This window comes from Cajanus cajan, chromosome 3, assembly GCF_000230855.2.
Source record: "Cajanus cajan strain Asha chromosome 3, NIPB_CcT2T_4, whole genome shotgun sequence".
Lineage (NCBI taxonomy): Eukaryota > Viridiplantae > Streptophyta > Magnoliopsida > Fabales > Fabaceae > Cajanus > Cajanus cajan.
In genome coordinates, this window is record NC_138519.1 from 61,415,812 (window position 1) to 61,443,189 (window position 27,378).

General features: G+C 37.6%; 1 protein-coding gene across 1 annotated transcript; it reads left to right on the forward strand.

The window, feature by feature from the left end:
* Nucleotides 1-1,064: 1,064 nt before the first annotated feature.
* Nucleotides 1,065-3,481, forward strand: LOC145956579 (GDSL esterase/lipase At5g45910). The gene is made up of 5 exons (XM_083072140.1): nt 1,065-1,950; nt 2,065-2,283; nt 2,374-2,522; nt 2,637-2,910; nt 3,004-3,481. Exons 1-5 carry the CDS (start codon nt 1,677-1,679, stop codon nt 3,243-3,245), a joined length of 1,158 nt encoding a protein of 385 aa, XP_082928266.1. The 5' UTR covers nt 1,065-1,676; the 3' UTR covers nt 3,246-3,481.
* Nucleotides 3,482-27,378: the final 23,897 nt, after the last annotated feature.

Below are 27,378 nucleotides of genomic sequence, written 5' to 3' on the forward strand. Positions count from 1 at the left end.
TTCTAAAATATTCATCAATTCCTAAAGCAGAAGTAATTATATTTTTGGCTTTCAAATTGTATTGAACTTTTCTTCTATCATCATTACTCCATTGATCTTTGGATAAATCTTTTATTTCATGACCTACTACAATAGTGGGATGAAAGGACCATTTTCAATAGAATCCCATATGTTTAAATCTATGGCTTCTATAAAAATTTGCATCCTAGATTTCCAATAATGATACCCTTCACCATTGAATATTGGAGGTCTATTAATGGAGTTTCCTTCGGGAAATAAAAAATTTGATGAGGCCATTTAAATTCTTGAAGCTTTTAAGCCTTCTACAAGAAACCTGCTCTTGATACCACTTGTTAGATCGAGCGCTTACCACTAGGCCAAAAGCTATAGCTGATAGTCAGGGCGCAACTTTTTTTACTTAAGAGCGCAGCAGCCCAAGCATCATGATTCGATAGTGACTTGGCCCACCTAGCCTTCGCCACGGGACAATTGATGCAACCCGCAACAATGTCTTTGATGTATCACTTCCGACAAATATTTTAATATAACCGTTTCAACTACTCTAATAAAGATATACTTAAACATACTTATGGTAACTTTAATATTATTATTTTTTCTATATTTGCGTCTTTCTTGTTTGGTTTTAGTTGTAATAATATTCTCAGTTCTTTCCTCGTTATCCTTTTAATATATAATCAATTTGCTTAGTCACTATCAATTTTTTTTTCAAAGGGACTAATTCTAAATGAACAAAATATAAAAGGGTGTTAAATGAAAAATAATAGATATATCATAAATAGTAAAATAAAATAAGAGTCATCAAAAGAAAAAGAAAAATTTACAATACCAAAATTAAATTAAATAATAGTATGATATAGGGACAACAAACATATTTAAACCATAATAATAGTTTATATGAGTTTTACGTTGATATATGCATTTAATTCCCTGCTCAATAATTAAGGAGGGAAAAAGTTAATCAACTTTATGATCTTTGTTTATAGAAATAGTTAAAGGTTTGGATTAAAAAAATAATATAAAATATTTAAGTTTGACATTAATTAAATGTCAAATAGAAGACTATTTTTGCATGCTTAATATAACTTTGTAAAGTTTCTAAATGAAGCATTCATTTTACAAAAAAAAATATAATTATTTTCCAACTTATCTATATCCATTCAATTGTTAAATATTTGTATCCTACTTCTTTCAGATGTTATTTTTTTAAAAAAGAAAATTATGTTGAAACAATTTAAGTTGAGTAATTTATGTAATAATTTTTTTTTATCCATAATAGACTTATAACGATGAGGAAAATAATTTGTTGAGAAATAAAGACAGTTTGGTTCAAGCATATAAGAAAATCGTTACAGCCTTTAATCGTTGTTGATGAATCTTGTTAAGAGAAGTCAAAGGAAAGAACCATATTATCATAGAATGACTAAAATAACAACACAACAAGTAATGTTAAGGAGTAACAAACCTATATTCAAGGATGTATATGTATTAGTTAAATGTATGAGAATACAACTTGCAACTCTCTTTTTTAAGAAACAAAATAGTTAAGCGATGTCAAATTAAAATGACAGTAACATTGCGAGACAAAATGGTGGTTTATGTGACAATATATAATGCTTAATTCTAATTGATATTCTTGTACCCATCATCACACACAAATGTCCTTTAAACCTTTCTTGGGTTATAGTAACATCATGAAGATAGTCATTATCTTTTGCATCACCTTTACATGTGGTTTTCTTGGAAATGTTATTTCAAATGCCAATCCTCTCCCGTATGAAGCTATATTCAATTTTGGTGATTCTATAAGTGACACCGGAAATGCTGCTGCTTGCTACCCATCTATGGATGACAACAGTCCTTACGGCTCAACATATTTCAAACATCCGTCCGGACGTGTGTCAAATGGACGATTGATCATAGACTTTATAGGTACATGCCATTAGTTGTTTACATAGCTTAATCGAATTTCCTTGATAGGAAGGGAACATGAATAGTGTACTGGTGGTTGAAAAAAATACTAACCTATGGTTGTTTCAATTGCAGCTGAGGCATATGGCTTGCCAATGTTGCCAGCATATCTCAATCTCAGCAAAGGCCAAGACATTCGGCAAGGAGTAAATTTTGCATTTGCTGGTGCAACTGCACTTGATATGGACTATTTCATACAAAAAAGACTCATTCCACCATCGACGAATATCTCGTTGAGTGTTCAACTTGATTGGTTTAAGAAGCTAAAACCTTCCGTTTGCAAAAATAAACAAGGTTTTACCAAAATTCCTTTAGTAATGTTTTTTCTATATACATGATTGTTTTCCAAATATGGCTTACAAATGTTATTCCGTTTTATGACAGAGTGTGATAACTACTTCAAAAATTCATTGTTTCTCGTGGGAGAAATAGGTGGAAATGATATCAATGCACTTATCGCATCAAACAAAAATATTACAGAACTTCGTGAAATAGTTCCACTAATTGTTGAAGCAATAATCAATGTCACCACTGTATGTCATATCAAATTTAACCATTGAAATATGGACTTTATATTTTGATTAGAAATATGATTTGGTAGCTCTAGATCGGTTATAAATTCAATTTTGTTTCTATTTATTTATCAGGAATTAATTAAAGAAGGAGCAGTGGAGATAGTGGTGCCAGGGAACTTCCCAATTGGGTGTAATACTGCTGTCTTAACAGTAGTGAATAGTGGTAACAAAGATGACTATGATCAATTTGGGTGCTTAGCGGCTTATAATGTTTTCATTAAATACTATAATTGGAGACTCAATCAAGCACTAGACACACTAAGACAAAACAACAACCATATTAACATAATATATTTTGATTATTATGGTGATGCCAAACGTTTATTTGAAGCACCACAACAATATGGTACCTTGTGTTTTTAATTTCTTATATTGGATAAGCAATTTTATTATGACTTGTTTTTTTCTTATGCTTTACTTATGTACATTAATGATGCAGGGTTTTCTTTTGGTAAGATTGACACTTTTAAAGCATGTTGTGGTAAAGGTGAACCATACAATGTTGATGTACATATATTTTGCGGAAGCCTTGCTTCAACGGTTTGCTCTGACCCTTCAAAACATATAAATTGGGATGGAGCACACTTAACTGAAGCAGCTTATAGGCTAATAGCAAAGGGAATAGTTGAAGGTCCTTTTGCATCTCCTTCTCTTAAATCTCCTGCTTTCAAGATAGCTTAAAATTGACATAAGAATTAAGAGAGGCTTTACTTATTTTGATCAATTCAAAATTAGGATTTATGTTTCTTTTACAAGTTTTTGTACATAAAAACCCATATCAAACCATATAACTTGAATGGGGATCTTGTGTTGTCCTTGCTATACTAGTTGTACTCCTAATTCTTTATGGAAAGGTTGTTCCTAATTAATATTTTTTTCTTAACTTTCATCTCCCTCCATGAAATCAATTCTATTTTTATAAAAAGTATAAAAATTTGATCCATGATACCATATATTATTATCTTTAACCATGGTGATTAATGTTAATTTTTAAATATTTTTAATTACAAATTAACCAATCCATCAAGATTCAAGAATATGCAAAAAAAAATGTTGCCGATCTCAACTAATTCTATTTTATTTAATGATATCATCTCAAAATATCAACTCATTCAATTACAACTGTATTTCTAATGAATCATTTTGTTCTTGATATCAAGTTCCATTAAATGGTATTTTACAAAAATTGTTATTTTATAAATGGGATGAGTTAAACTAAATGATGTTGACAATTTTCCTAGTTAGCATGTTTTGAAATAAATTACAAAAGTGGGACAGTCAACACTGGACCTTGCATTTTTCATGACACATAGATCTTTTTTGTGTTTTATTTTGGCTAATGAATTATTAATGTTGAAGGACATCCTCATAGAAAACAAAGGTCCCATTTGGTAAACTAAAAACCCAAATGGAACTTGCCTTTTCCACACTCCATGTAAGCATTAATGTGTTGAAATTGCAAATGTCATACACGTTTTCTTTTAAATTTAATTTTTAATTTTTTTATCCCTGATGGGACGTCAATGATTATCACGTAACAAAAACGTAAGCGCCATTTGCATTTTGAACTTGTAATTATTTTTTAAAATTTTTAACAATTTGACACCAATGGCATGTCTCTAACTACCACCTGTATTTTCTATTATGATGTATCAATGTTGAAAATCTCTCATGGGAATTTCTTCAGAGAAAAAAATAAAGTTTATTCACCTATAAATATTACAAGAAATCGTTTGTGCATTTCACATCTCTCGCAACTCAAGCTAATACTTTGTTTCTTTTATTATGTTACACATGAATTTTCTACTTGTCGTATTATATTATGATATACAAATTACAATACTCAACAAAATTACACTTAAATAGGATGCTCCAAGATTATTATAAGTAGAGGAATGCATTACATTGGAGGACTTGAAGAAATAAAAACTTGAAGAAATAAAAACAAAGTCCATCCTTACATTGGATCTATAACTATCCAAGTTACAGAAGAAATCCATTATTGACACCCTGTATATAGATAGTACGATTGTACTTGTTAGTTAAGGTGATATTAAACTTATACATGACCATAGTCCGACATAAATAGTTTTTTGTATTTTGTTAATTTTATATTATATGATTATACCTTTGAATTAAATCATTAATTCTCTTTGTCCAGGACAATTTGCAGAGGAAATTATAGAATGCTTATGTTGATTGATGTCTTCAACTAATTTTAAAAACAAAATCATTACAAGATATTGAGTAAGCCATGATAAAATGTTAGCAGTGTTATCATATTGAAAGAATTATCACTACAATTGCTTTTAATATTATTTTTTTATTTCAATGTATTTTTCTTTTTAGATGGCAATGCATTAAAACTTTATTATCTTCCAATTATGTGTAATTGAAATTTTATTAACTTATGCACATGAAAAATAAAACATTATAATGATCTAATATTTTTCAAACTAATATAAACAATTTATACTAAAATAACGAAATACAAGTAAAATAGAAAATAAATGTTTTTATTCAACAAAGTAAATCCAATTCAACTAGAAATGTCGGTTCACCTTCGTAATGTAGTTAGTAGACTGGAACGGGGCGTTCCCAGATTGGAACGGGCCGTTCCAAACTACTAAAATAATGGTGATTTAGTAGCCCAGAACGGGTCGTTCCCAAACTGGAACAAGCCGTTCCAAACTACTAAATAGGCCTGTGAATCTAGGATTGGAACAGGCTATTCTAGACGTGCCAGAACGAGTTGTTTCGATTTCAGAACGGGTCGTTCTACATGTGAATTTTACACATGATGAAGGAGCCCAGAATGGGCCGTTATGATTTTGAAACGGGCCGTTCTGGCCACTTCAGATTTCTATAAATAGAGGTTGGGCAGTTGAGGAGAAGGAGATATTTTTAGAGAGAAGTTTTAGAAAGAAGGACTCTGGACTAGGAAGCTTGCATTGGGTGGATTGAAGTCCCGGGTTGAGCTTCAGAAAGGAAATTCCACTTCTTTTCAGTTCTTGGCTATTCGAAGCCAATCTTCAGGTAAGAGAAGCTAGATTCTATGTTGTTTGGTTGTATGTGAGTTTAGGAACTCATATGGAGTTGTATAATTACATTGAGATGTATGATTAGTAGAAATTGAAATGAAGAGATGCATGTTGAGTATAGTGTTGTAAACTAAATGAGTAGTTGTTCCAAATAGAAAATGCGTTGAATACATGGTATGTTGCTAAAGTTGCTATATTTATGTGTGGATTATTTATATGTTGTAGAATATGATGAAATGATAATGTTGTGAGTTGTGAGAAGCATGATGTGAAATGTCTAGACGTGTTGAGATTTATACAAAATTTATTAGTAGACCATGTTGTTAAGTTGTTAGAGAAGAGTTGTATGTTGCTATAAAGTTGTATGTTGTGCCATGTGTTGAAAAGATATTATTTTATGATGATTGAGTTGTAAATTATGAGTTGAGCTAATAAGTTGTTGAGTTGATTGTGTTGTTTAAAGTTGAAATGAGATGTTGTGTTGTTAAAATGTGTTGTTAAAGAATGTTGATGAGTGGCTGTGCTGATAAACTATGTTGTTCAAGTTGAATGTTGATTGAGATGATGAGTTGAAAAGTTGTATGTTGTTTAAGTTGTTAAGCTGATTAAGCTGTGATGATTAGTTGTTGATCACTAGGACTAAGGGAGATGTTTTCGAAGTTGTTCATCCCATTGTGTGGATTGAGATAGTTGTGGTGCTCTAAGAGCCCAATTTGTTGAAAAACTCTCCTTGGAAAGTTGTCCCTTGGAGTGGACGGTGTGTTGTTCTCCTCTAGGACTTAGTTGATCCCGTGTGTGGGAAAGGTTGAGGAACTCGTGTACAAAGCGACAACGGTATAGGGTCCAGGCCGAGCTATACCGATTACAAGCGGCCAGATGTTTATGGATGTATAGTTTTTATGGTGTCTATTGTTGTAAGATTGAAAAGTTGGGGACATATGGTGGAGATATATGTCTTATGTTGAGATACGTAATACTAAGGAGATAAGTTGAAAGTTGTTTTAAAGTTGAATCCCTTAGTATTGTGTGGGCGACATGGAAGTAGTCGATCCATGTCATGGTTGAATGACCAATTTAAGTAAGGTATCTAGTTAGATATGTAGTCTTTGACTAGGTACTGGAGGGTGCGTGGTACTTGGAGGACAGTAGGTGGGCTAACTCTATATGTGGATTGGTGATGCTAGCCAAGGTTGTGGTAGGCTCATACCCAAACCCTTCTGTCCTGAAAGTAGTACTGGACCTCCGAGTCTAAGTGGCACACTTGAGCAATCACCTATTGTTGTCTATACCTGATTTTCTTCGGAGTTCCTAATGATGTTCTATACCTGAACTAGTTGAGATAGGTCAAATGCTGGATTTGGTAGGGTTTATGCCACCTAGACTGCTCAACCTCAATTGTTGGAGATCTCTGAGTTGAAATGCCTAACGACGCATAAGTTGTTGATGAGTTGATTTGTTGTTGATAAGAGTTGTATCTATGTTGTTATGTTGTTAAGCTGTGGTTGTGTTGTATGTTGATCCTGTTGAGGATGATGATAGTGTTGTTATGTTGTAAGTTGCTTAATTGTATACAAGTTGATGATGATGCTAGTGTCGGTAGATTACCTGTGTTGTAAGTTGTTTTAAACATGTGTTGTTGAGAGGTGTGTAACACATGATTTGGTTGTTGTTATGATGAATATGATAACTATTCCAATGGTTGTACAGTAGTTGCGTTGAGGTGTTGATACAACGTTGATATGTGGAATCAAGTTGAAATGATGTTAAGATGTATAATATATGTTTTGTTTATCTTGTGTCGGATGTGAAGATGATTATATAGTTATGTTTCATATTTGATATTTATGAGTTGTTTATTGTCTCTAGCTTACCCTTGCGTGTTTCCATGTGGTTTGGACTGTGATGATCATACGTTGGTATGAGAGCTGGGAAGGGATAGGCTAGGAGATAATTACTAGAGGCCACAGGAGGTGCCTGAAGATGGATATTTTTTTTTGGTAGGCTACCTTATATTAGCATATTTTGTTGTATATAACTAGTTGCTGTTGGTTGGTTGATTAACAACTTGTGTTGTAAATATTTTTTTATACTATTCTAGTATATATTTTCCAGTAGTGTGTTGTGTTGTTTCGTAGTGTGACGACCACGACGGGTCGTTACACTTTTATGGTATCAGAGTAGTTCGAGTCTAGTGGACACTCTGTGGGGGTGGTCCCTTTAGGATTTCATTGTGTTGAACTTTATGTTGTGTTGAATGTTGTGTTGATTTGTGTTGAGTAGTTGAGATGTATTATGTTGAATGAGTTGTTCATTTTGTAGAAGATGCTTAGAGAAAATTAGCAGATAGCCCATGCCATGGAGATGTTGGCTATGGCTATGCAACAGCAGAATGCCTACTTTGCTAGGAAGGATGCTGAGAGAGCTGCAGCTAGTGTAGCAAGACTAGTTGGGTCACAGGAGAGTCAGGACTTGGATGAGTTCAGGAAGTGTAGTCCTCGTTAGTTTAGAGGTGATGCAGATCCAAAGGTGGTTGACCACTGGATTTGCGAGTTGGGGAAGATATTCTCAATTCTAGGTTGTTCAGGGGAGCGGAAGCTCGCCTATGTAGTGTATATGTTAACAGGGGAGGTAAAGTATTGGTGGAGAGGTACTAGTCAGATGCTGATTGACCGTGGAGTGGTTATGGACTGGGTGTGTTTCAAGAGAGCCTTCCTCGAGAAGTACTTCCCAGAGTGTGTCAGGCATGCTCGGGAGGCATAGTTTATGAGATTACAGCAGGGTGGAATGTTGGTGACCGAGTACGCCATGAGGTTCGAGCACTTGGCACGCTTCTACACCCAAACCACCTCTGAGGCTTGGAAGTGTAGGAAGTTTACTGAACGTTAGAGTGGTGGTGCCCATGGCCATCACGGAGTTTCCAGCCTTAGTAGAGAAGGCGAAGGTTGTAGAGCGGTTAGAGAGCATCGGCAAGCCGACAAAGATTATTGGTGGGCCAGCTGGGTCCAAGAGTGGTGGTGGTTCTTAGAGGAAGCCTTATAATAGGCCCCAATCACAGTGAGGGGGTTCTGTCACAATGAAACCTATTGACACAGCTAGGAGTGGGGGTTAGAGTAGAGCTGCTACTCTCAGATGTTATAGATGTGGTGGACCTCACTTCATTCGTGATTGCCCTCACACCGAGAGCAAGTGCTTTAGGTGTGGCCAGATGGGTCACATGTCGAATAGTTGTCTTGCAGGTGCTAGACAGACCAGGAGTGCCCCGAGGGGTGATAGATCTATTGCAGCTGGGAGGGTGTTTACCTTGACCGGAGCCGAAGCTTCCACTTCATCTGATCTAGTGAAGGGGAAGGGTAAAGCTACTGGTAAGGATGTGATGATGTTATTTGACTCAGGGCCTCCCATTCATTTATTTTATATACATGTGCTAAAAAGTTGGGTTGCCTATACGTAATTTAGGGTTGAGATTGCTTGTGTCTGCGCACGCTTTTGTTTCTATTGTTGCCTCTAAGATATGTGTTGGTTGTCCCTTGGAGATGTGTGATAGGAAGTATAAGGTGAACTTGATTTGTTTGCCTTTAGTGGATATTGACATAATCTTAGGTATGGATTGGTTATTTGCTAATCACATTCTTATAGATTGTGCCAATAGGGAGTTGGTTTTTCCCTTAGGGGGAGGATGAATTATTGATTTCAGCCAGCCAAGCTGAAGTGATGTTGAGAGATGGAACAAAGTGTTGTATTCTCCTTGTTGTTGTGAGTGTGGAAATTGAGAAGGTGATCAATGGGTAGGAGTTGTGAGGGAATTCCCAAAGGTGTTTTTGGATGAGGTGTCTGGGTTACCTCCTACTAGGGAGATTGAGATTAGCATTGATCTGGTCTCTGGTGTAGGGCCATTGTTGGTTGCTCCTTTTAGGATGGCCCCAACAGAGTTAGTTGAATTGAAATGTTAGGTGGAAAAGTTGAAGAGAAAGATTAACTACTTCTCCTATGTTGGTGTTGCCTAATCCTAGTGAGTCATTTGAAGTGTGTTGTGATGTTTCTCACCAAGGGTTGGGGTGTGTGTTGATGTAGAATAAGAGAGCAGTTACATATGCTTTAAGGCAATTGAAGAATCATGAGAGGAATTACCCTACTCATGACTTAGAGTTGGCAATAGTTGTTTTTCCTTAAAGGTATGGATGCACTATTTTCATAGTGCAAGATTTAATGTCATTGGTGATTACAAGAGTCTGAAGTACTTGCTTGATTAGAAGGAGTTGAACATGAGATAAAGACAGTGGATGAAATATTTTAAAAGACTATGAATTTTAGTTTATGTATCACCCTAGGAAGGCCAATGTAGTGGCAGACGCTTTGAGTAGGAAGTCCATCCACATGTCTAGTTTGATGGTGAACGAGTTGGAGCTGGTTGAGAAATTCAGAGATTTAAATCTGTATGTGGAGTTGGCTCAAGACCACATTAGCTATGGCATGACTACCATTGCTAGTGAGTTCTTGTAGCAAGTTGGTATGAAGTAGTTGAAAGATTCGAAAGTTATGAAGGTTCCTGTCGCCACCGGCCCAAACGGGCCTCGGCGGTCGCGAAGACGGTCGAGCTCGCTTTTATTTTAGTTTTGAAAATGTATTGGATTATTAGAACGACTTGTTCTCAAACTGAGACCTTGTCGATCTTATCCAATTTATTTATTAAATGTCTCACCAATCCATATTAATCCCAAGCGGGACCCTCCATGGATTAGTGGTTTTCGCAAAAGGAGGGTTCGTGGAGTCGCCACCAATGTTTTACTCAAAACATTGGAAAAAGGGATAAGGCAATTGATTTTATAAATCAACTTTGGCCATTACAACCAGAGTTGGGTAAGGGAGTCGGTTACGCGTGGGGAAGGTGTTAGCACCCCACAGCGCCCCTTTCGGGTTCCCTATGACAGATTATTTCTAAAATAACAGTGTAAAATTACTAAATTACCCCTATTTATTCTAAACGATTATGAACAAGATATCTACATGGCGAATAAATTAGATATGCTATGCAACAATCAGAAAGCAGTAAAAGGAAGGATTTTGAAGAAGAAACCTTTGAAGCGTGCTTTTATATATTTCGTAAAACTGGGAAGCTTTTTGGCGTTCCCTCGCTTTACAAGCCCGCTCGCTCCCTTCTATCAAATTTTGACTATGGAAATCCGGAGGATTTCCCTTCGACTAGGTTCGAATCTCCAAGCTAAGTGCTCGGAATTCCAGAACTTCGTCGGATCGACTCCCAGAGAGATTTCTAGGGCAGAACACTGCTCAAAAACCCCAGAATACTCAAGGAGGGAGTCAAAACTGAGTGTGAAAGTGTGGAATGACGTCCAATTGACGTCATATTTATAGGGAATAGGCGCAATACGGGCTACAGATCAATACGGCCGTATTGAAAGTTTTGAACTTCAATACGGTCGTATTGAAGTTTAATACGGCCGTATTGAAATTCAGAAATTTCAATGCGCCCGTATTGAGTTCACTGCGGCTGTATTGAAGCTTCAATACGGCCGTATTGATTTCAGTACGGCCGTATTGAAGTTTCAGAAACTTCAATACACCGTATTGAGTTCACTGCGGCCGTGTTGAAGCTTCAATACGGCCGTATTAAATTTAGTACGGCCGTATTGGGCTTCATTCCCTCCACTTCCTTATTTTAAGCTACTCTAAGACCTCTAAATCTACAGATAGCCATCCTATGGTCTTCTAGGAGTCCTTCTGGCTGACTTTCCTTCGATCTTTGAGGGTCTTCGAGTTTTATTTCCGACCCGGACAATTTTAGGGGTCTACAGCTGCCCCCCCTTTACTTAGTCGGACGGCCTTTTGGTGTACCGGCTGACAAGTAAAGGAGTTGACCCAATTGTCCGGGTGATGCGCCGACCTTCTGACTTGTAGCGTCTTCCGGTGGAAAATTGTCGAGTAGCCTCTCCAGGTTTTGCTTTGCTTGCTGCCCAAGCTGGAAGCTGTGAGTACCGCCTCTCCAAGCTTAGCTTCACTCTTTGTTCGAGCCGGAAGCTAAGTACCCTTGTGACAACGGTAGTAGTGTGAGTTTCGCCTCTCCAGGCTTAGTCTCGCTCTTTGTTCGAGCCGGAAACTAAGCACCTTTGTGACGACGGTGAGCAGTGTGAGTTTCGCCTCTCCAGGCTTTGCTTTGCTTGCTGCCCAAGCTGGAAGCTGTGAATACCGCCTCTCCAGGCTTAGCTTCACTCTTTGTTCGAGCCGGAAGCTAAGTACCCTTGCGACGACAGTGAGCAGTGAGTACCTCCTTTCCAGAGATAGCTTCGCTCATTGCTCGAGCCGGAAGCTGCATACCTCCGTGTTTGTGACGACGGGGTAGCGTGAATATCTCCTTTCCAGGGATTTGTGATGATTTTGTCTCCACAGTCCACGATGCTGCTTCGACGGTTGTTTTTTTGATTTTTGTGCCACTGAGGGCTGGATAACGCAGGGATCCGTCTAGGGGATGTGCAGTTACTCATAGGTTCTTGTGTCCCAACTTTCCATTGCGTAGTTGGTGCCCACTGGGGAATTTCTGATTCCTTAGGGGTGCAGACACAAAGATGCTCTTTCTGATGTGAGCGGTGCCTTATGATTGGCTGACGTCCTTTCGACGTTGGTGGAGTATCCCGGTTATCCTTGTTCGGGTGTCTCTTTTTGGTTTTCTGATTTTGCTGCCTCTGTGTAGGCTGTTATCCACTGGGGGATTTTGTCGTTGATTTTGATTAGCCTCTTCTGTTAGGCATATCACCTTGATGTTCAATGATTGGCTGAGAGTCAGATTCCACTTGGGGAATGATTATTGATCTTTTCGATTTTTTTTTCTTTTGAAGGAGTGCCTCTTATGTAGGCGATTGGGGATTTGGGGATCTTATGCATCCCAGAGTATTTTTTTAGGAAGCCTCTGCAGACTTAGCCTCACTCAACACCTGAGTTGAAGAGCTATCTTCACTGAGGAAGTTTTAAAGTCCTTTGACTTGAATATACTGCTTGGATGGTCACACTTCCATTGGGGATTGCGTCGATTTTGCTTTGATAGCTCTCGCTGGGGATTTTTCCGTGAGCTTGAGCTGAGGTTCCCTCTGGGGAGTATTATTTCTGCGAGCCTCTCCAGGCTCAATTATTCTTTGATGTGGAGTATTATTTTGGCGAGCCTCTCCAGGCTCAATTATTCTGAATGAGTATTGTTTCGGAAAGCCTCTCCAGGCTCAGTTATTTCTGAGAGAGTATTATTTCAGTAAGCCTCTCCAGGCTCAGTTATTCTGAAAGATGTGAAATCTTTGTCTTTTTTTTTGTCGACTTTTGACTTTTTCTGTATGTTTGCCTTTTTTGTCATTTTTTGGCTTTTTCTGTATTTTTGCCTTTTCTGTTGTTTTTCGGCTTTTTCTGTACAGAAATGTCTCAGTTATTATGAGAGAGTATTATTTCGGCGAGCCTCTCCAGGCTCAGTTATTTTGAGAGAGTATTATTTCGGCAAGCCTCTCCAGGCTCAGTTATTCTGAGAGTATTCTTTCGGCAAGCCTCTCCAGGCTCAGTTATTTTGAGAGTATTCTTTCGGCAAGCCTCTCCAGGCTCAGTTATTCTGAGAGTATTCTTTCGGCAAGCCTCTCCAGGCTCAGTTATTCTGTATGACGCTGTTGATTTTCTGAATCTTTGCATTTTGTTTGCTGCTGTCATACACAAGCAATTTTTTCTATTTTTTCTATTTTATGCAATTGCCTCATGATAAGGTCTTTAAATGTGCAATTAATATGTGTGATGCATGCAATACAATTTTTTATTTTTGTTCATTTATTTAGAAAAGTGAGTGGCTCTCCCTATCCTCTTCTTCTTGGAGGACTTTCTGTCATTGACGCGAGGGAGTATTTTTATGAGCCTTTATGCAGGAGATTTATGGATTTTATAGGAACCCCTCCAATTTTCTTTATTTGACCGATTATTAAAAGAGTTTCGTACAATTTTTGAAACATCAATTTAGAGGCATAATCACATGGTCAAGAGAGAAAAGAAACAAATGGATATTTTATTTGATATTCACAAGTGTTTTTTTACAGAAAGATATACAGAAGGAAATTTCTGAAGAATGGCTGGCCAGGGTAGGCTATATACATTGGGCTTAACAATTATATCTGTAATTGTTGCTCTTTACGTTCCCCTAATTGCTTCGGCCTGAGCCAGGAGTGTAGATGCTGCAAGACGCTTGCTTCTAGAAGATAATCACTTGAACCGCCTTTCGGTTTTCGATTCAAGCGATCGTTGCTTGCTTTGTTTTTACATCTTATTCTTTTGCCCCTAACTTTTGCCTAGGACGTATCCTAGCGGGGATAATTTTTGCCTTTGTTTTGCCTAGTACCCTTGTACTGGCGGGCTTTTTATTTTGCCCTAACTTTTGCCTAGGACACCCTTTTTGGGTTTTCGTCCTAGCGGGCCTATGCAAGCAACGTCTTCAAGCATAGTACTTCTTTACCACGTCAGTGTTGACTAGGTATCGAAGTTCTTCTCCATCCATGTTTGTGAGGATCAATGCTCCTCCTGAGAAAGCTCGTTTTACCACGTACGTTCTTTCGTGATTCAGGGCCCACTTTCCGATTTTATCCTTTTGAGTTGGTAGTAATTTCTTTATTACCAACTCTCCCTCATGGTAGACTCGAGGGTGGACTTTCTTGTCAAAAGCCTTTTTTTGATCTTCCTTTGATAGGCTTGACCATGGCATATGGCGTTCAGCCGTTTCTCTTGGATAAGGTTCAACCGGTCGTATCGGCTTTGAACCCTTTCTGCCTCGGAAAGTTTTGCTTCCATGATTACCCTTATATAAGGTTTTTCGACTTCGACGGGTAGAACTGCCTCCATCTCATAGATGAGGGAGAATGGAGTAGCTCCTGCAGACGTGCGTACTGAAGTCCTATAGCTATGAAGAGCAAAGGGTAACATCTCATGCCAGCCTTTAAATGAGACAACCATCTTTTACACTATTTTCTTGATGTTCTTATTGGTTGCCTCGACTGCCCCATTCATCTTTGGCCGATATGGGGAAGAGTTGTGGTGTTGGATCTTGAATTCTTGGCACAGTTCTTCCACCATTTTATTATTCTGATTAGATCCATTTTCGGTGATGATTTATTTCTCCATGCTTCCACTAGATTATTCCAAAATCTTTTGGGACAAGAGAGAAAAGAAGGAAGGGATATATTTTCAAAAGTTTGTGTTTTAGAGGGGATTATTTTATTTTTGAAAAATGGATTTTGTAAGAATGTTTGGCCAAGGTGGGCTTATGTGTTTAGGCTTGTTTGATTAAACACTTATGAAGTTAAGAAAATCTTTGTTTATTGACATTGTGATTTTGACAACTTGGATAGCTTCTCTTGAACCTTTCTTTTTGAATTCGGTTCATGGTACTATCATGGATTTCTTTTGTTTTTTGATTGTCCTTATTTTTGCCTAAAACACCCTTTTGTGGCGTTTTATCGGACTTTTGTTTTTATTTTTTTGCAACCCTAACTTTTGCCTAGGTCACCCTTCCATGGGATTCCTAGCGAGTCTTTTGCTCTTATTTTTGTGCAGCCCCCTTTTTTTTGGGTTTCCTGCCGAGCTTTTTTTATTTTAAAGGATTTTTATCCTGAATGGATTTCTTTTTATCCATGACGGCACTTATTGAGGCCAAGGAAAGGTGCTCCAAGTTGTCGTGCACACTTCCACACAAAATGATGTGGGTTTATTATTATTAAGATGATTTTAACCTCATTCATGTTTATTCAAACAGGGTTAAAAATGATGCGGTTTAGAATTTTATTATAAGCAAGAAAAGAAGCAATGAAGAATGATTTTATTATAATCATAGTGGAAACATGTGTCCTCATTTCATCACCGATATGGGTCCCAATATTGACCTTTTTTATCTTTCGGCCCTGCCCCAAATTCACAGTCTCCAATTTCTCTTGACGAGTTGGAGTAGGCGAGCTTCTTGTTCTTGCAGTCTTTGCAGATCCGGAGAAATGGTCTCCTCATCACTGTCTAACTCAACCCGTTTATCCTCAACTTTCGGATCCCGGTCAGAGCGAACAATTACAGACATAATTATTTTATTGGTTCTGTTTAGGTTTAGAATTATTAATGTTAATGAGGAAAGAGAGAAAAGAACAAAAAAGAGAATAATGTGAAAAATGCCTCTTTATTGATATGTATTAAAACTGTACAAAAACCCTTTTTTACATGAAAAGGTTCTCATGATCTTGGGTACTGATCATGAGTCCCTAAAAGAGAAATATGAAGGGGCCCTATCGTGGCTTGTTCTTCTCTCTACTCCTGCTTTGGCAGAGGATTCTTGCTCACGTCGGGCGCTGTTGAATCAAAAGTGATCCACCCTGCATCGATAAGGTCTTGGACCTTATTTTTGAGAGCTCTACATTTCTCCGTTGAATGCCCCGATGCCCCCGAATGGTATAGACATTTGTCTTGCGGTTTGTACCAATAGGGGTGAGGTGGATCAATCTTCTTTAGTGGAACGTAAGCTAGAAGTTTGGCTTCTACTAGCTTCGGCAGGAGATCGCTGTAGGTGGTCGGAAGTTTATCAAACTTCTTCACAGGGGTGAATTGCGACTTTCCTGACTTCGAAGTGGAAGAAGATGAAGAAATATTTACGGCATTGACTCCTCCCTCCTTCTTCTTCCCGTAGGTCTTCTTGGCTTCAAATGATTGGGAAAGCCCAGCTAGCTTCCCACTTTTCAGCCCTTGTTCCACTCTTTCGCCAATGGTGATGATGTCCGAGAAGAGTGTTGTCGTGTTCCCTATCATCTTGTCATAATAGGGACCGGTCAACGAGTTTATGAATAGGGACACCGTCTCCTTATCCGACAGCAGGGGCTCTATTTGTGCCGCCAACTCCCTCCATCGTTGGGCGTACGCCTTGAAGGATTCATCATTTGTCTTACTCAAGGCTTGAAGATCGGACCTATCGGGTGTTAGGTCGATGTTATATTTATAGCGCTTGAGAAAGGCGTCGGCCAACTGCCTCCATGTGCACACTTGACTTCCATCCAGCTGCATATACCAATTGAGTGCGGTGTCAGCCAAGCTCTCTTGGAAGCAATGGATCAAGAGCTTTTCATTGGTAGCATATGCAGCCATTTTTCGGCAATACATGGTGAGATGACTTTTGGGGCAAGTCGATCCCACATATTTTGGGAAATCGGGCACTTTGAATTTGGGAGGGAATTGGATGTCCCTCACCAAGCACATGTCAGCGGCATCTTTGATGTCGAAATCATACCCCTCCATAGCCCTTAGCCGATCCTCGAGGGCGTGGAATTGTTCTTTTGAAACTTCGGGCTCTTTAATCATGATTCCAGCCCCAATAGGTATGGCATGTGGAGGATCTTCTTCATGCTCTTCCTCCTCTCCCTCATGATGGGACCCATGGTCACTGTAATGAGATCCATGAATGTTATGGTGACGCATGAGTTCCAACATTTGCGCCATCTGCTCTTTGAGCTGTGAAAGCTCGGTCGTGAGCTTCTTGTTTTGTTCCTCTAGCGCTTCCATTTTCTTGATTTTCTTTGCGCGTGTGAGGACAGAGAGATGACCAGCCACTTTCTAAAATGGATGTTTATTCTAATTAGCTTATTTATGATATGAATACACTCTTGATGTGAGCTTGATAATCTTTCATCTTTGAGGCGCTGCCTTTTTAAGATGAAAGTTTATCACCCTCCCTAGGCTATTATCTCTCCACAACGGAGAATCTCAATAGTCACGGGTCTCTTTCACTCACATCGAGAGGGTATTAGTGAACCTATAAATGATGATGAGGATGCATGAGGTATTATTGATAATGATGCCTATGCTCCTTACTTTTATTATATTTTCACACATTGGTTTTTCCTCTCATGTCATGACATTTTCATGCATGGGGATTATTCTTTAGACCTTATCACGAGGTTATTTATTAATGCACAAACAATTGCACATAAGCATTTACACAAACAATTCACTCATCCACGAACAGTCACGAGCGAATCACGAGGTAGGGGTATCCTGCAGAAATGGTGCATATTCAAGGTAGGTTCTAACTGTTCTCACCAGTCCAAGGCCCCCAAGGTGCCCCCATTATAGGGACCCAATTCCTCTCATCGTAGGTCGATGGAAAGCTCCAACGCACCGTCGGACTCAAGTTCATGGTTATCACCTTGAGTGATGTTTTCCGACAACGGTCTACGGGCACCTATAGACCCATTCGACAACCGACCGTACTAACATCCACTCCCTATGGTTAATCACTCATGCCCCCGGGTATAGAGGGAACTGTTGTGTGCAAAGGTTTGTGTGCAGTTTGTATTTCAAACAATTGCGGAATTTAAAAATACAACAGTTATTTAAAGCCAAATAGATAAACATGTTATCATACAAGTGAGGGGTAATAAAGTAATTTTAACTATTATTTGTTAAAATAATCTGTCACTAAATGGGACTGACTCTCGAGGCTTCCCCAGTGGAGTCGCCATCTGTCGCCACCGGCCTAAACGGGCCTCGGCGGTCGCGAAGACGGTCGAGCTCGCTTTTATTTTAGTTTTGAAAATGTATTGGATTATTAGAACGACTTGTTCTCAAACTGAGACCTTGTCGATCTTATCCAATTTATTTATTAAATGTCTCACCAATCCATATTAATCCCAAGCGGGACCCTCCATGGATTAGTGGTTTTCGTAAAAGGAGGGTTCGTGGAGTCGCCACCAATGTTTTACTCAAAACATTGGAAAAAGGGATAAGGCAATTGATTTTATAAATCAACTTTGGCCATTACAACCAGAGTTGGGTAAGGGAGTCGGTTACGCGTGGGGAAGGTGTTAGCACCCCACAGCGCCCCTTTCGGGTTCCCTATGACAGATTATTTCTAAAATAACAGTGTAAAATTACTAAATTACCCCTATTTATTCTAAACGATTATGAACAAGATATCTACATGGCGAATAAATTAGATATGCTATGCAACAATCAGAAAGCAGTAAAAGGAAGGATTTTGAAGAAGAAACCTTTGAAGCGTGCTTTTATATATTTCGTAAAACTGGGAAGCTTTTTGGCGTTCCCTCGCTTTACAAGCCCGCTCGCTCCCTTCTATCAAATTTTGACTATGGAAATCCGGAGGATTTCCCTTCGACTAGGTTCGAATCTCCAAGCTAAGTGCTCGGAATTCCAGAACTTCGTCGGATCGACTCCCAGAGAGATTTCTAGGGCAGAACACTGCTCAAAAACCCCAGAATACTCAAGGAGGGAGTCAAAACTGAGTGTGAAAGTGTGGAATGACGTCCAATTGACGTCATATTTATAGGGAATAGGCGCAATACGGGCTACAGAATCAATACGGCCGTATTGAAATTTTTGAACTTCAATACGGTCGTATTGAAGTTTAATACGGCCGTATTGAAATTCAGAAATTTCAATGCGCCCGTATTGAGTTCACTGCGGCTGTATTGAAGCTTCAATACGGCCGTATTGATTTCAGTACGGCCGTATTGAAGTTTCAGAAACTTCAATACACCGTATTAAGTTCACTGCGGCCGTGTTGAAGCTTCAATACGGCCGTATTAAATTTAGTACGGCCGTATTGGGCTTCATTCCCTCCACTTCCTTATTTTAAGCTACTCTAAGACCTCTAAATCTACAGATAGCCATCCTATGGTCTTCTAGGAGTCCTTCTGGCTGACTTTCCTTCGATCTTTGAGGGTCTTCGAGTTTTATTTCCGACCCGGACAATTTTAGGGGTCTACAGTTCCTAATTTGTTGGATATAGAGTTGGCTTTGAGATGGGTGAAGATGGGATTTGAGGTTTAAGGGTAGAATTTGCCTACCTCATGATTCTGAGTGACAGAGACACTGTTGAATATATTACGACCTGTCTGACTTGTCAGAGGGCTAAGTTTGGGCACTAAAAGTCTGGTGGTTTGTTGTAGATGATGGAGATTCTGTAGTGGAAGTGGATAATATCACTATGGATTTTATTGATGAGTTGCCTAAGTCGACTAGGAATAGTGATGCTATTTGACTTGTGGTTGATAGATTGACCAAGTGTGCACTTTTCTTGCCTGTCAATATCAAGTGGTCCTTGGAGAAGTTGACATAGCTGTATGTGAAGAAAATAGTACAGTTGCACGGGGTGCCTTCTAGTATTATTTCAGATAGGGATCCAAGGTTCACTTCTAGATTTTGGCAGAGTTTACACCAAGCCTTAGGCAGGTTGAGGTTGAGTTCTGTTTATCATCCACAGACGGATGGTCAGTCAGAGAGGACAATTCAGTCCTTGGAGATTTTGCTAAGAGCTTGTGTGCTAGACCACTTGGAGAGTTGGGAGGAAGTCTTACTACTGGTAGAGTTCATGTATAACAATAGCTTTCATGCTAGTATCGGGATGGTACCGTTTGAAGCCCTGTATGGTAAGAGGTGTAGGACTCCTTTGTGTTGGTAACAAGATAGTGAATCAGTGGTTATGGGACTGGAGTTAGTCCTACAGACTACTAAGAAAGTAAAGTTGATTCTAAAGAGTATGAAGACTGCCCAGAGTAGACAGAAGTCATACGCTGATAAAAGGCAAAAGGCTTTGGAGTTTGCTGAGGGGGAATATGTGTTTCACGTTTCATCGTTGAGGAAGTATGTCCATGACCCGAGTCATTTAGTTTAGATGGGTGAGATTTAGGTCAAAGAGAACCTGACTTATGAGAAGAGACCGGTAGCTATGATTGATTACAAGTTGAAGGAGTTGAAAGGCAAGTCAACTAGATTGGTAAAGGTTCTTTGCGATGCAGCTACTGGTAAGGCTACTTGGGAAAATTGAACAGCAATGTAGAGAGCAGTATCCTTCTTTATTTCCAAGTAAGTCTATTTTCGGGGACAAAAATTCCTGTTTGTTGGAGGGTATTGTAACGTAGTTAGTGGACTGGAACGGGGCGTTCCCAAACTGGAACGGGCCATTCCAAACTACTAAAATAAGGGTGATTTAGTAGCCTAGAATGGGTCATTCCTAAACTGGAACAGGCCGTTCCAAACTACTAAATAGGCCTGTGAATCTTGGACTGGAACGGGCCATTCTAGACGTACCAGAACGGACCGTTTCGATTTCAGAATGGGCCGTTCTGGATGTGAATTTTACACATGATGAAGGAGCCCAGAACGGGTCGTTCTAATTTTGAAACGGGTTGTTCTGGCCACTTCAAATTTCTATAAATAGAGGTTGTGCAGTTGATGAGAAGGAAAGATTTTTAGAGAGAAGTTTTAAAGAGAAGGACTCTGGACTAGGAAGCTTGCTTTGGGTGGATTGATGTCCCGGGTTGAGCTTTGGAAAGGAAATTCCACTTCTTCTCAGTTCTTGGCTCTTCTGAGCCAATCTTCAGGTAAGGGAAGCTAGATTGTATGTTGTTTGGTTGTATGTGAGTTTAGGAACTCATATGGAGTTATATAATTACATTGAGATATATGATGAGCAGAAAGTGAAATGAAGAGATGCATGTTGAGTATAGTGTTGTAATCTAAATGAGTAGTTGTGCCAAATAGAAAATGCGTTGAATACATGGTATATTGCTAAAGTTGCTATATTTATGTGTGGATTATTTATATGTTGTAGAATATGATGAAATGATAATGTTGTGAGTTGTGAGAAGCATGATGTGAAATGTGTAGACTTGTTGAGATTTATACAAAATTTATTAGTAGACCATGTTGTTAAATTGTTAGAGAAGAGTTATATGTTGCTATAAAGTTGTATGTTGTGCCATGTGTTGAAAAGATATTATTTTATGATGATTGAGTTGTAAATTATGAGTTGAGCTAATAAGTTGTTGAGTTGAATGTGTTGTTTAAAGTTGAAATGAGATGTTGTGTTGTTAAAATGTGTTGTTAAAGAATGTTTATGAGTTGTTGTGTTGATAAACTATGTTGTTCAAGTTGAATTTTGATTGAGATGATGAGTTGAAAAGTTGTATGTTGTTTAAGTTGTTAAGTTGATTAAGCTGTGATGATTAGTTGTTGATCACTAGGACTAGGGGAGATGTTTTCAAAGTTGCTCATCCCATTGTGTGGATTGAGATAGTTGTGGTGCTCTGAGAGCCCAATTTGTTGAAAAACCCTCATTGGGAAGTTGTCCCTTGGAGTGGACGTTGTGTTGTTCTCCTCTAGGACATAGATGATCCCGTGTGTGGCAAGGTCGAGGCACACGTGTACAAAGCGACCACGGTATAGGGGTCAGGCCGAGCTATACTGGTTACAAGCAGCCAGATGTTTATTATTGTAAAGTTGTTATGGTGTCTATTGTTGTAAAGTTGAAAAGTTGGGGACATATGGGGAAGATATATGTCCTATGTTGAGATACATAGTACTAAGGAGATAAGTTGAAAGTTGTTTTAAAGTTGAATCCCTTAGTACTGTGTGGGCGACATGGAAGTAGTCGATCTATGTCATGGTTGAATGACCAATTTGAGTAAGGTATCTAGTTAGAGATGTAGTCTTTGACTAGGTACTGGAGGGTGCGTGGTACTTGGAGGACAGTGGGTGGGCTAACTCCATATATGGATTGGTGATGCTAGCCAAAGCCGTGGTAGGCTCATACCCAAACCCATCTGTCCTGATAGTAGTACTAGACCTCCGAGTCTAAGTGGCACACCTGAGCAATTGCCTATTGTTGTCTATACCTAGTTTTTTTCGAAGTTCCTAACGATGTTCTATACCTGACCTGGTTGACATAGGTCAAACGCTGGATTCGGTAGGGTTTAGGCCACCTAGACTGCTCACCCTCAGTTGTTGGAGATCCGAGTTGAAATGCGTGACGACGCATAAGTTGTTGATGAGTTGATTTGTTAATGATAAGAGTTGTATCTATGTTGTTATGTTGTTAAGCTGTGATTATGTTGTATGTTGATCCTGTTGAGGATGACGATAGTGTTGTTATGTTGTAAGTTTCTTAATTGTATACAAGTTGATGATGATGCTAGTGTCGCAAGATTACCTGTGTTGTAAGTTGTTTTAAACATGTGTTGTTGAGAGGTGTGTAACACATGTGTTGGTTGTTGTTATGATGAATATGATAACTATTCCAATGGTTGTACAGTAGTTGCGTTGAGGTGTTGATACATCGTTGATATGTGGAATCAAGTTGAAATGATGTTAAGATGTATAATATATGTGTTGTTTATCTTTTGTGTCGGATGTGAAGATGATTATATAGTTGTGCTTCATATTTCATATTTATCAGTTGTTTATTGTCTCTAGCTTACCCTTGCGTGTTTCCATGTAGTTTGGACTGCGATGATCATACGTTAGTATGAGAACGGGCCGTTCCGCTTTGGAAACGGGCCTTTCTGGATGTGGTTTTAAAGACCAAAGTATTGACTCAGAACGGGCCGTTCTGGTTTTGGAATGGGCCATTCTGGGAGAGGCTTTTGTACATGTTCTATGTGCCCAGAACGGGCCGTTCTAGATTCAGAACGGGCCGTTATGGCCAAATCCTGATGCCTATAAATGCGTTCCGGCACTCTAAAAAATGAATTTTTTCACTTTTGACCTTTTTCTTCTACACTTTCTGGAGACCAAGGGGAACCCAGAGGAGGAGATCCTGCTTCAGTTTCAATCCCTGTTTATCGAGGTAAGAGGGGAGTGAGAAACCTAGCTCTGGGTGTGGGATTGTATGTTGGGTAGTGGGATTGGCCCCCAATCCTGTGTTTGTGACATGTCATATTTTTCTTGTATGTTCCAATTACTTAATTAATATGCGTGTATGAATAGAAACTTTGTTTAGGCTATGATTGTGGAATTTGGTGCTCCTATGGGTTCTTACGGGAAACCCTAAGGGAGTGCATTGGTGCTTGTATGAGTAAATTAATTGCGATAATAATTATATATGTGAATTGTCTTATTTTAAATGTTTATTGCATAAATTGGAACGCTCTATGGGTTTTTGAGAGAACCCTATGAGTAGCAGGCAAAATAGGAATATTTCTATTTTGCTTTCTGTCTGTTCCGTTATATTCCCTATTAAAAGAGATGTGTGAATATGTGTTTGGTTTTGCAAATGGGTGAGTGTTGTTGTGAATTAAAATGCTTATGAATACCTTGAAATTTCAAAAATTACGTAACCATGATGCGAAACGTGAATATGAAATATGAGAAGCGAGAATAACGAAATGTTACATGAAATATGATGATGTGTTAATGCATAGAGTCTTGTTTGACATGCATCATTTGCATAAATGTTTTAAGGGTACGATATGGAATACATCGCCAGAGAAGGCCCCCTAGTGTAAAAGCTTTGGGAATTAGTCCTTGGGGATAGCTCGGTTTGGAAGTTCCATTCTCGCCCATTGTGTGCATGGGATGTATCTTGCGCGACTTAGCTATCCCGACGAGACTCTGGAAGTATATCCTTCTAGTGAGAGTGCGCTGAGGGTGTGACCCGACATGTACTCCTAGACTACTCTTCGTGTATTACTAGCGGCAATATGCCATGTGATGTTTTACTGGCGCCACATGCATGATAATATGTAGTCCGTGTCCATGCATGTGCATTCTTGTTATTAAATGATGATAAATTACTATTTGTATGACTTGGATGATTGGATAAGCTATTGTTGTTGATTGATCTATGAGGTAACTGTATTGTTTGTGTTTGGCTATCCGGTGTGCGTTCCTACACCGTGAGCCAGAGTGAGATGTTTTTTATTCCCTTCTTTTGTGTTGTTTCTCTTGTTTGATATACAAGAGACCATCAACAGCATGAGGCTGAGGATGTGGACGATGGAGCTTAGGCTTCTATGTGGGATTTTGCTCTGATAGGACATGTGACATCGGGACATAGTTAGAATTAGAATATGATGTTGTTTATGTTTTATTAAAGTATATATTTTAGAAAATTCAATTTTTATTCTTTGTAATTTTATTTGCTATTTGGATTAAGTACACAAATGTGAATTCTCTACTCACATGATTATTGGAATTGTCGTTTCAATTTTAAATATTTTTTTATCCAATAAGATATTTCTTTTTATTATATATATATATATATATATATATATATATATATGTTGGGGTAGAGGGTGTCACACTTTCTAGAATTTTCTTGAATTATTTAAGTATCTTAATGATTAAGTTCCCAATTTATTTAATAATAGGGTGATGAGGTGTCAACTTTCTAGAATTTTGTAGAATTATTTAGTTATCTTAATGATTAAGTTTTCAATTCATTTTAATCACATGGTGATTATGTGTCCCTTTTTTTTGTAGAATTTTATAGAACATCCTAGAAACTTGTAGAATTATTTAAATATCTTAATGGTTAAGCATCTAATCCATTTTAGATTTCTATTATGTAGAATTTTATAGAACTTTCTTGAATTATTTGAAAATCTTAATAGTTAAGCTTCCAACCCATTTAATCATTTGGTAAATAGATATTTACTTTGGAGAGTTTTGTAGAACTTTCTAGAACATTGTAGAATTATTAAAGCATCTTAAATATTAATTAAAATTTTGAGAAACTAATATGAGCATTAGAATCTTGACCATTAAAAATATAAACTTTTGTTTCTTGATCATCTCTTAATTATGTTAATTAATATTAATTAAATAAACTATGATTTGCTTATGTGTCATAATTTAATTGGTTGAAACTTGTATTTTAATTTCACATAACTATACATTTTTATTAATTATTCCAAGCATACTATATTGATGATAAAATTATTTATAACCTTTTGAACATTTTCCATAATTTTCTAGTTTAAGGTTTTAACAAAATAATTTTTTTTTGTAGTTAAATCCTTAGAGAATTTTTATAAATTTTAATTTAGAGATTTTCTCCCTTAACTGTATTTATTCTTAATCTACACTCAATAAATTATTATTTAAATTACAGATTACTTAAATTTTCTTAAATTGAGTTTCTTAGATTTTACAGCGTGCTCTCAGCGTTGTCCGAGAAACAGTCAAATTAGACAATAAATTACATGTTATTGAATTAAAAAATCTTGTTAGATAATGCTACATAAATTTCATTCGTAGTAACTTACATAATATTATATAATAATTTACAGAAATTATATAGCTAAATAGTTACAAAATTTAGGATGTTATAGTTGACCATTGAGCTTCATCTGGTGTTTGTTTGTTGCTAAGCCAACTTTGTCTTGGTCTAGTTTTGCTCTTGTTTCTAATTTCTTATATTGCGTTTCTGGATTGTTCTTGGCATATCTTCGTTTGGTATTCGTTGTCGTCTGGTGCGCAAGTTATGATCCTTCTTTCATTTAGCTTGATTTGTCTGATCTTTGTCTTGCTCGACCCTGCTTCATGCTTAAGTTTTGTCTGTTCTTATACATATATGAAACATTACTACACAGATTAGTAATAACAATATGTATTATATTTGTCACATTCAAAACCTTGCTCGAAATTGCTTCATCTGACTTAACAACATTGTCTTATCATATTCACATTGTCTCATACAAGGAACTTCTCAAAGGCATATAAATCAGAATAGCACATAAACCATACCAAGAAATTATCCAACATCATACACATTCAATTCGCAATTCATAACATTCGAAGCATAAAGGTCATAGACCCAACTTCATGATTTCACGCATTTGTTTTCTAACCAGCCAGTTAATATAATATTTCAATCGGTCAAAACACTCCAAATATTCCCAAAACACGAATCGATAATCAATTTTACATATAATGCCTCAAAATTCATCCAAAGATCATATCCCAAATTTCACTTCATAGGGTTTCCCACAAGAACCCACAGAGCACTCTAATTCATATCAAAACTTATCTATTTTCAAAATTAAACACATATTCACACTCAACAAACATCAAGGAACACAACAGAAAACTCAGAAGCTAAAACAAAAAACATTTGAAATTTGCTTGTTTCTCATAGGGATTAGGAACCCATAAAGAACTTGAATCCATATCAAAACATATCCAAACTCAAAATTAAATATACATTTATGCTCTGTAATCATTAGGGAACACAACTGAAAACTCAAACGCGAAAACAGAAAACATTCGAAAAGTGTTTGTTTCTAAGAGTATGCATCAGGCAAGGGATTGGGGCCAATCCTACTACCAAACATATCGATTATTGAAATTAAACACATATTCATACTCAGAATCACACAAAGAACGCAACAGAATAATCAGAAAGCATAAAACTTTCATGAAGTGCCTATTCCTATAAACATACATCACGCAAGGGATTGAAAGCCAATCCTACTATCCAACATTTATTCCCACACCTTCGAGTGAGGTTTCTCACTCCCCCTTACCTGGATGAGTAAAAGATGAAGCGTAGGCAGGATCTGATTGGTCACCATGTCTTGGTTCTCCTTGGTCTTCAGAGAGTGTAGAAAAAAGGAACTAAATAAAGAAGAAGTTAGGAGAAATGAAACATAAGGTAACTTCTCTTACTCCTGATAACTCCCTTATTAAAATAATAATAATAAGAATAACAATACTAATTAATCAAATGTTCATCACGTCCTTCCTTCGCCTACCATAAAATAATTAATACAATATAATATAATTAAAATACACCTCTTCTTTTTAATCAAATAACATAAGTATAATTATAAATAAAATACAAATGATAAAATTTATCGATATATCACCAATCCAAACAATAATTGCAAATTATGCTTATAAAAAAATAGTGCTCATATAAGTAGTTAAATAATATCAGAATCCTTTAATAAACACATTTAAAATATTAAAATAAAATTTAAAAT

Bases quoted from the DNA above. Each gene is read 5' to 3' on its own strand.
- LOC145956579 (XM_083072140.1), top strand. From the start codon at position 1,677: ATGTCCTTTAAACCTTTCTTGGGTTATAGTAACATCATGAAGATAGTC. The intron at 2,523-2,636 runs GTATGTCATATC...TTTATTTATCAG, and splicing joins CAATAATCAATGTCACCACT to GAATTAATTAAAGAAGGAGC. The intron at 2,911-3,003 runs GTACCTTGTGTT...TTAATGATGCAG, and splicing joins TGAAGCACCACAACAATATG to GGTTTTCTTTTGGTAAGATT.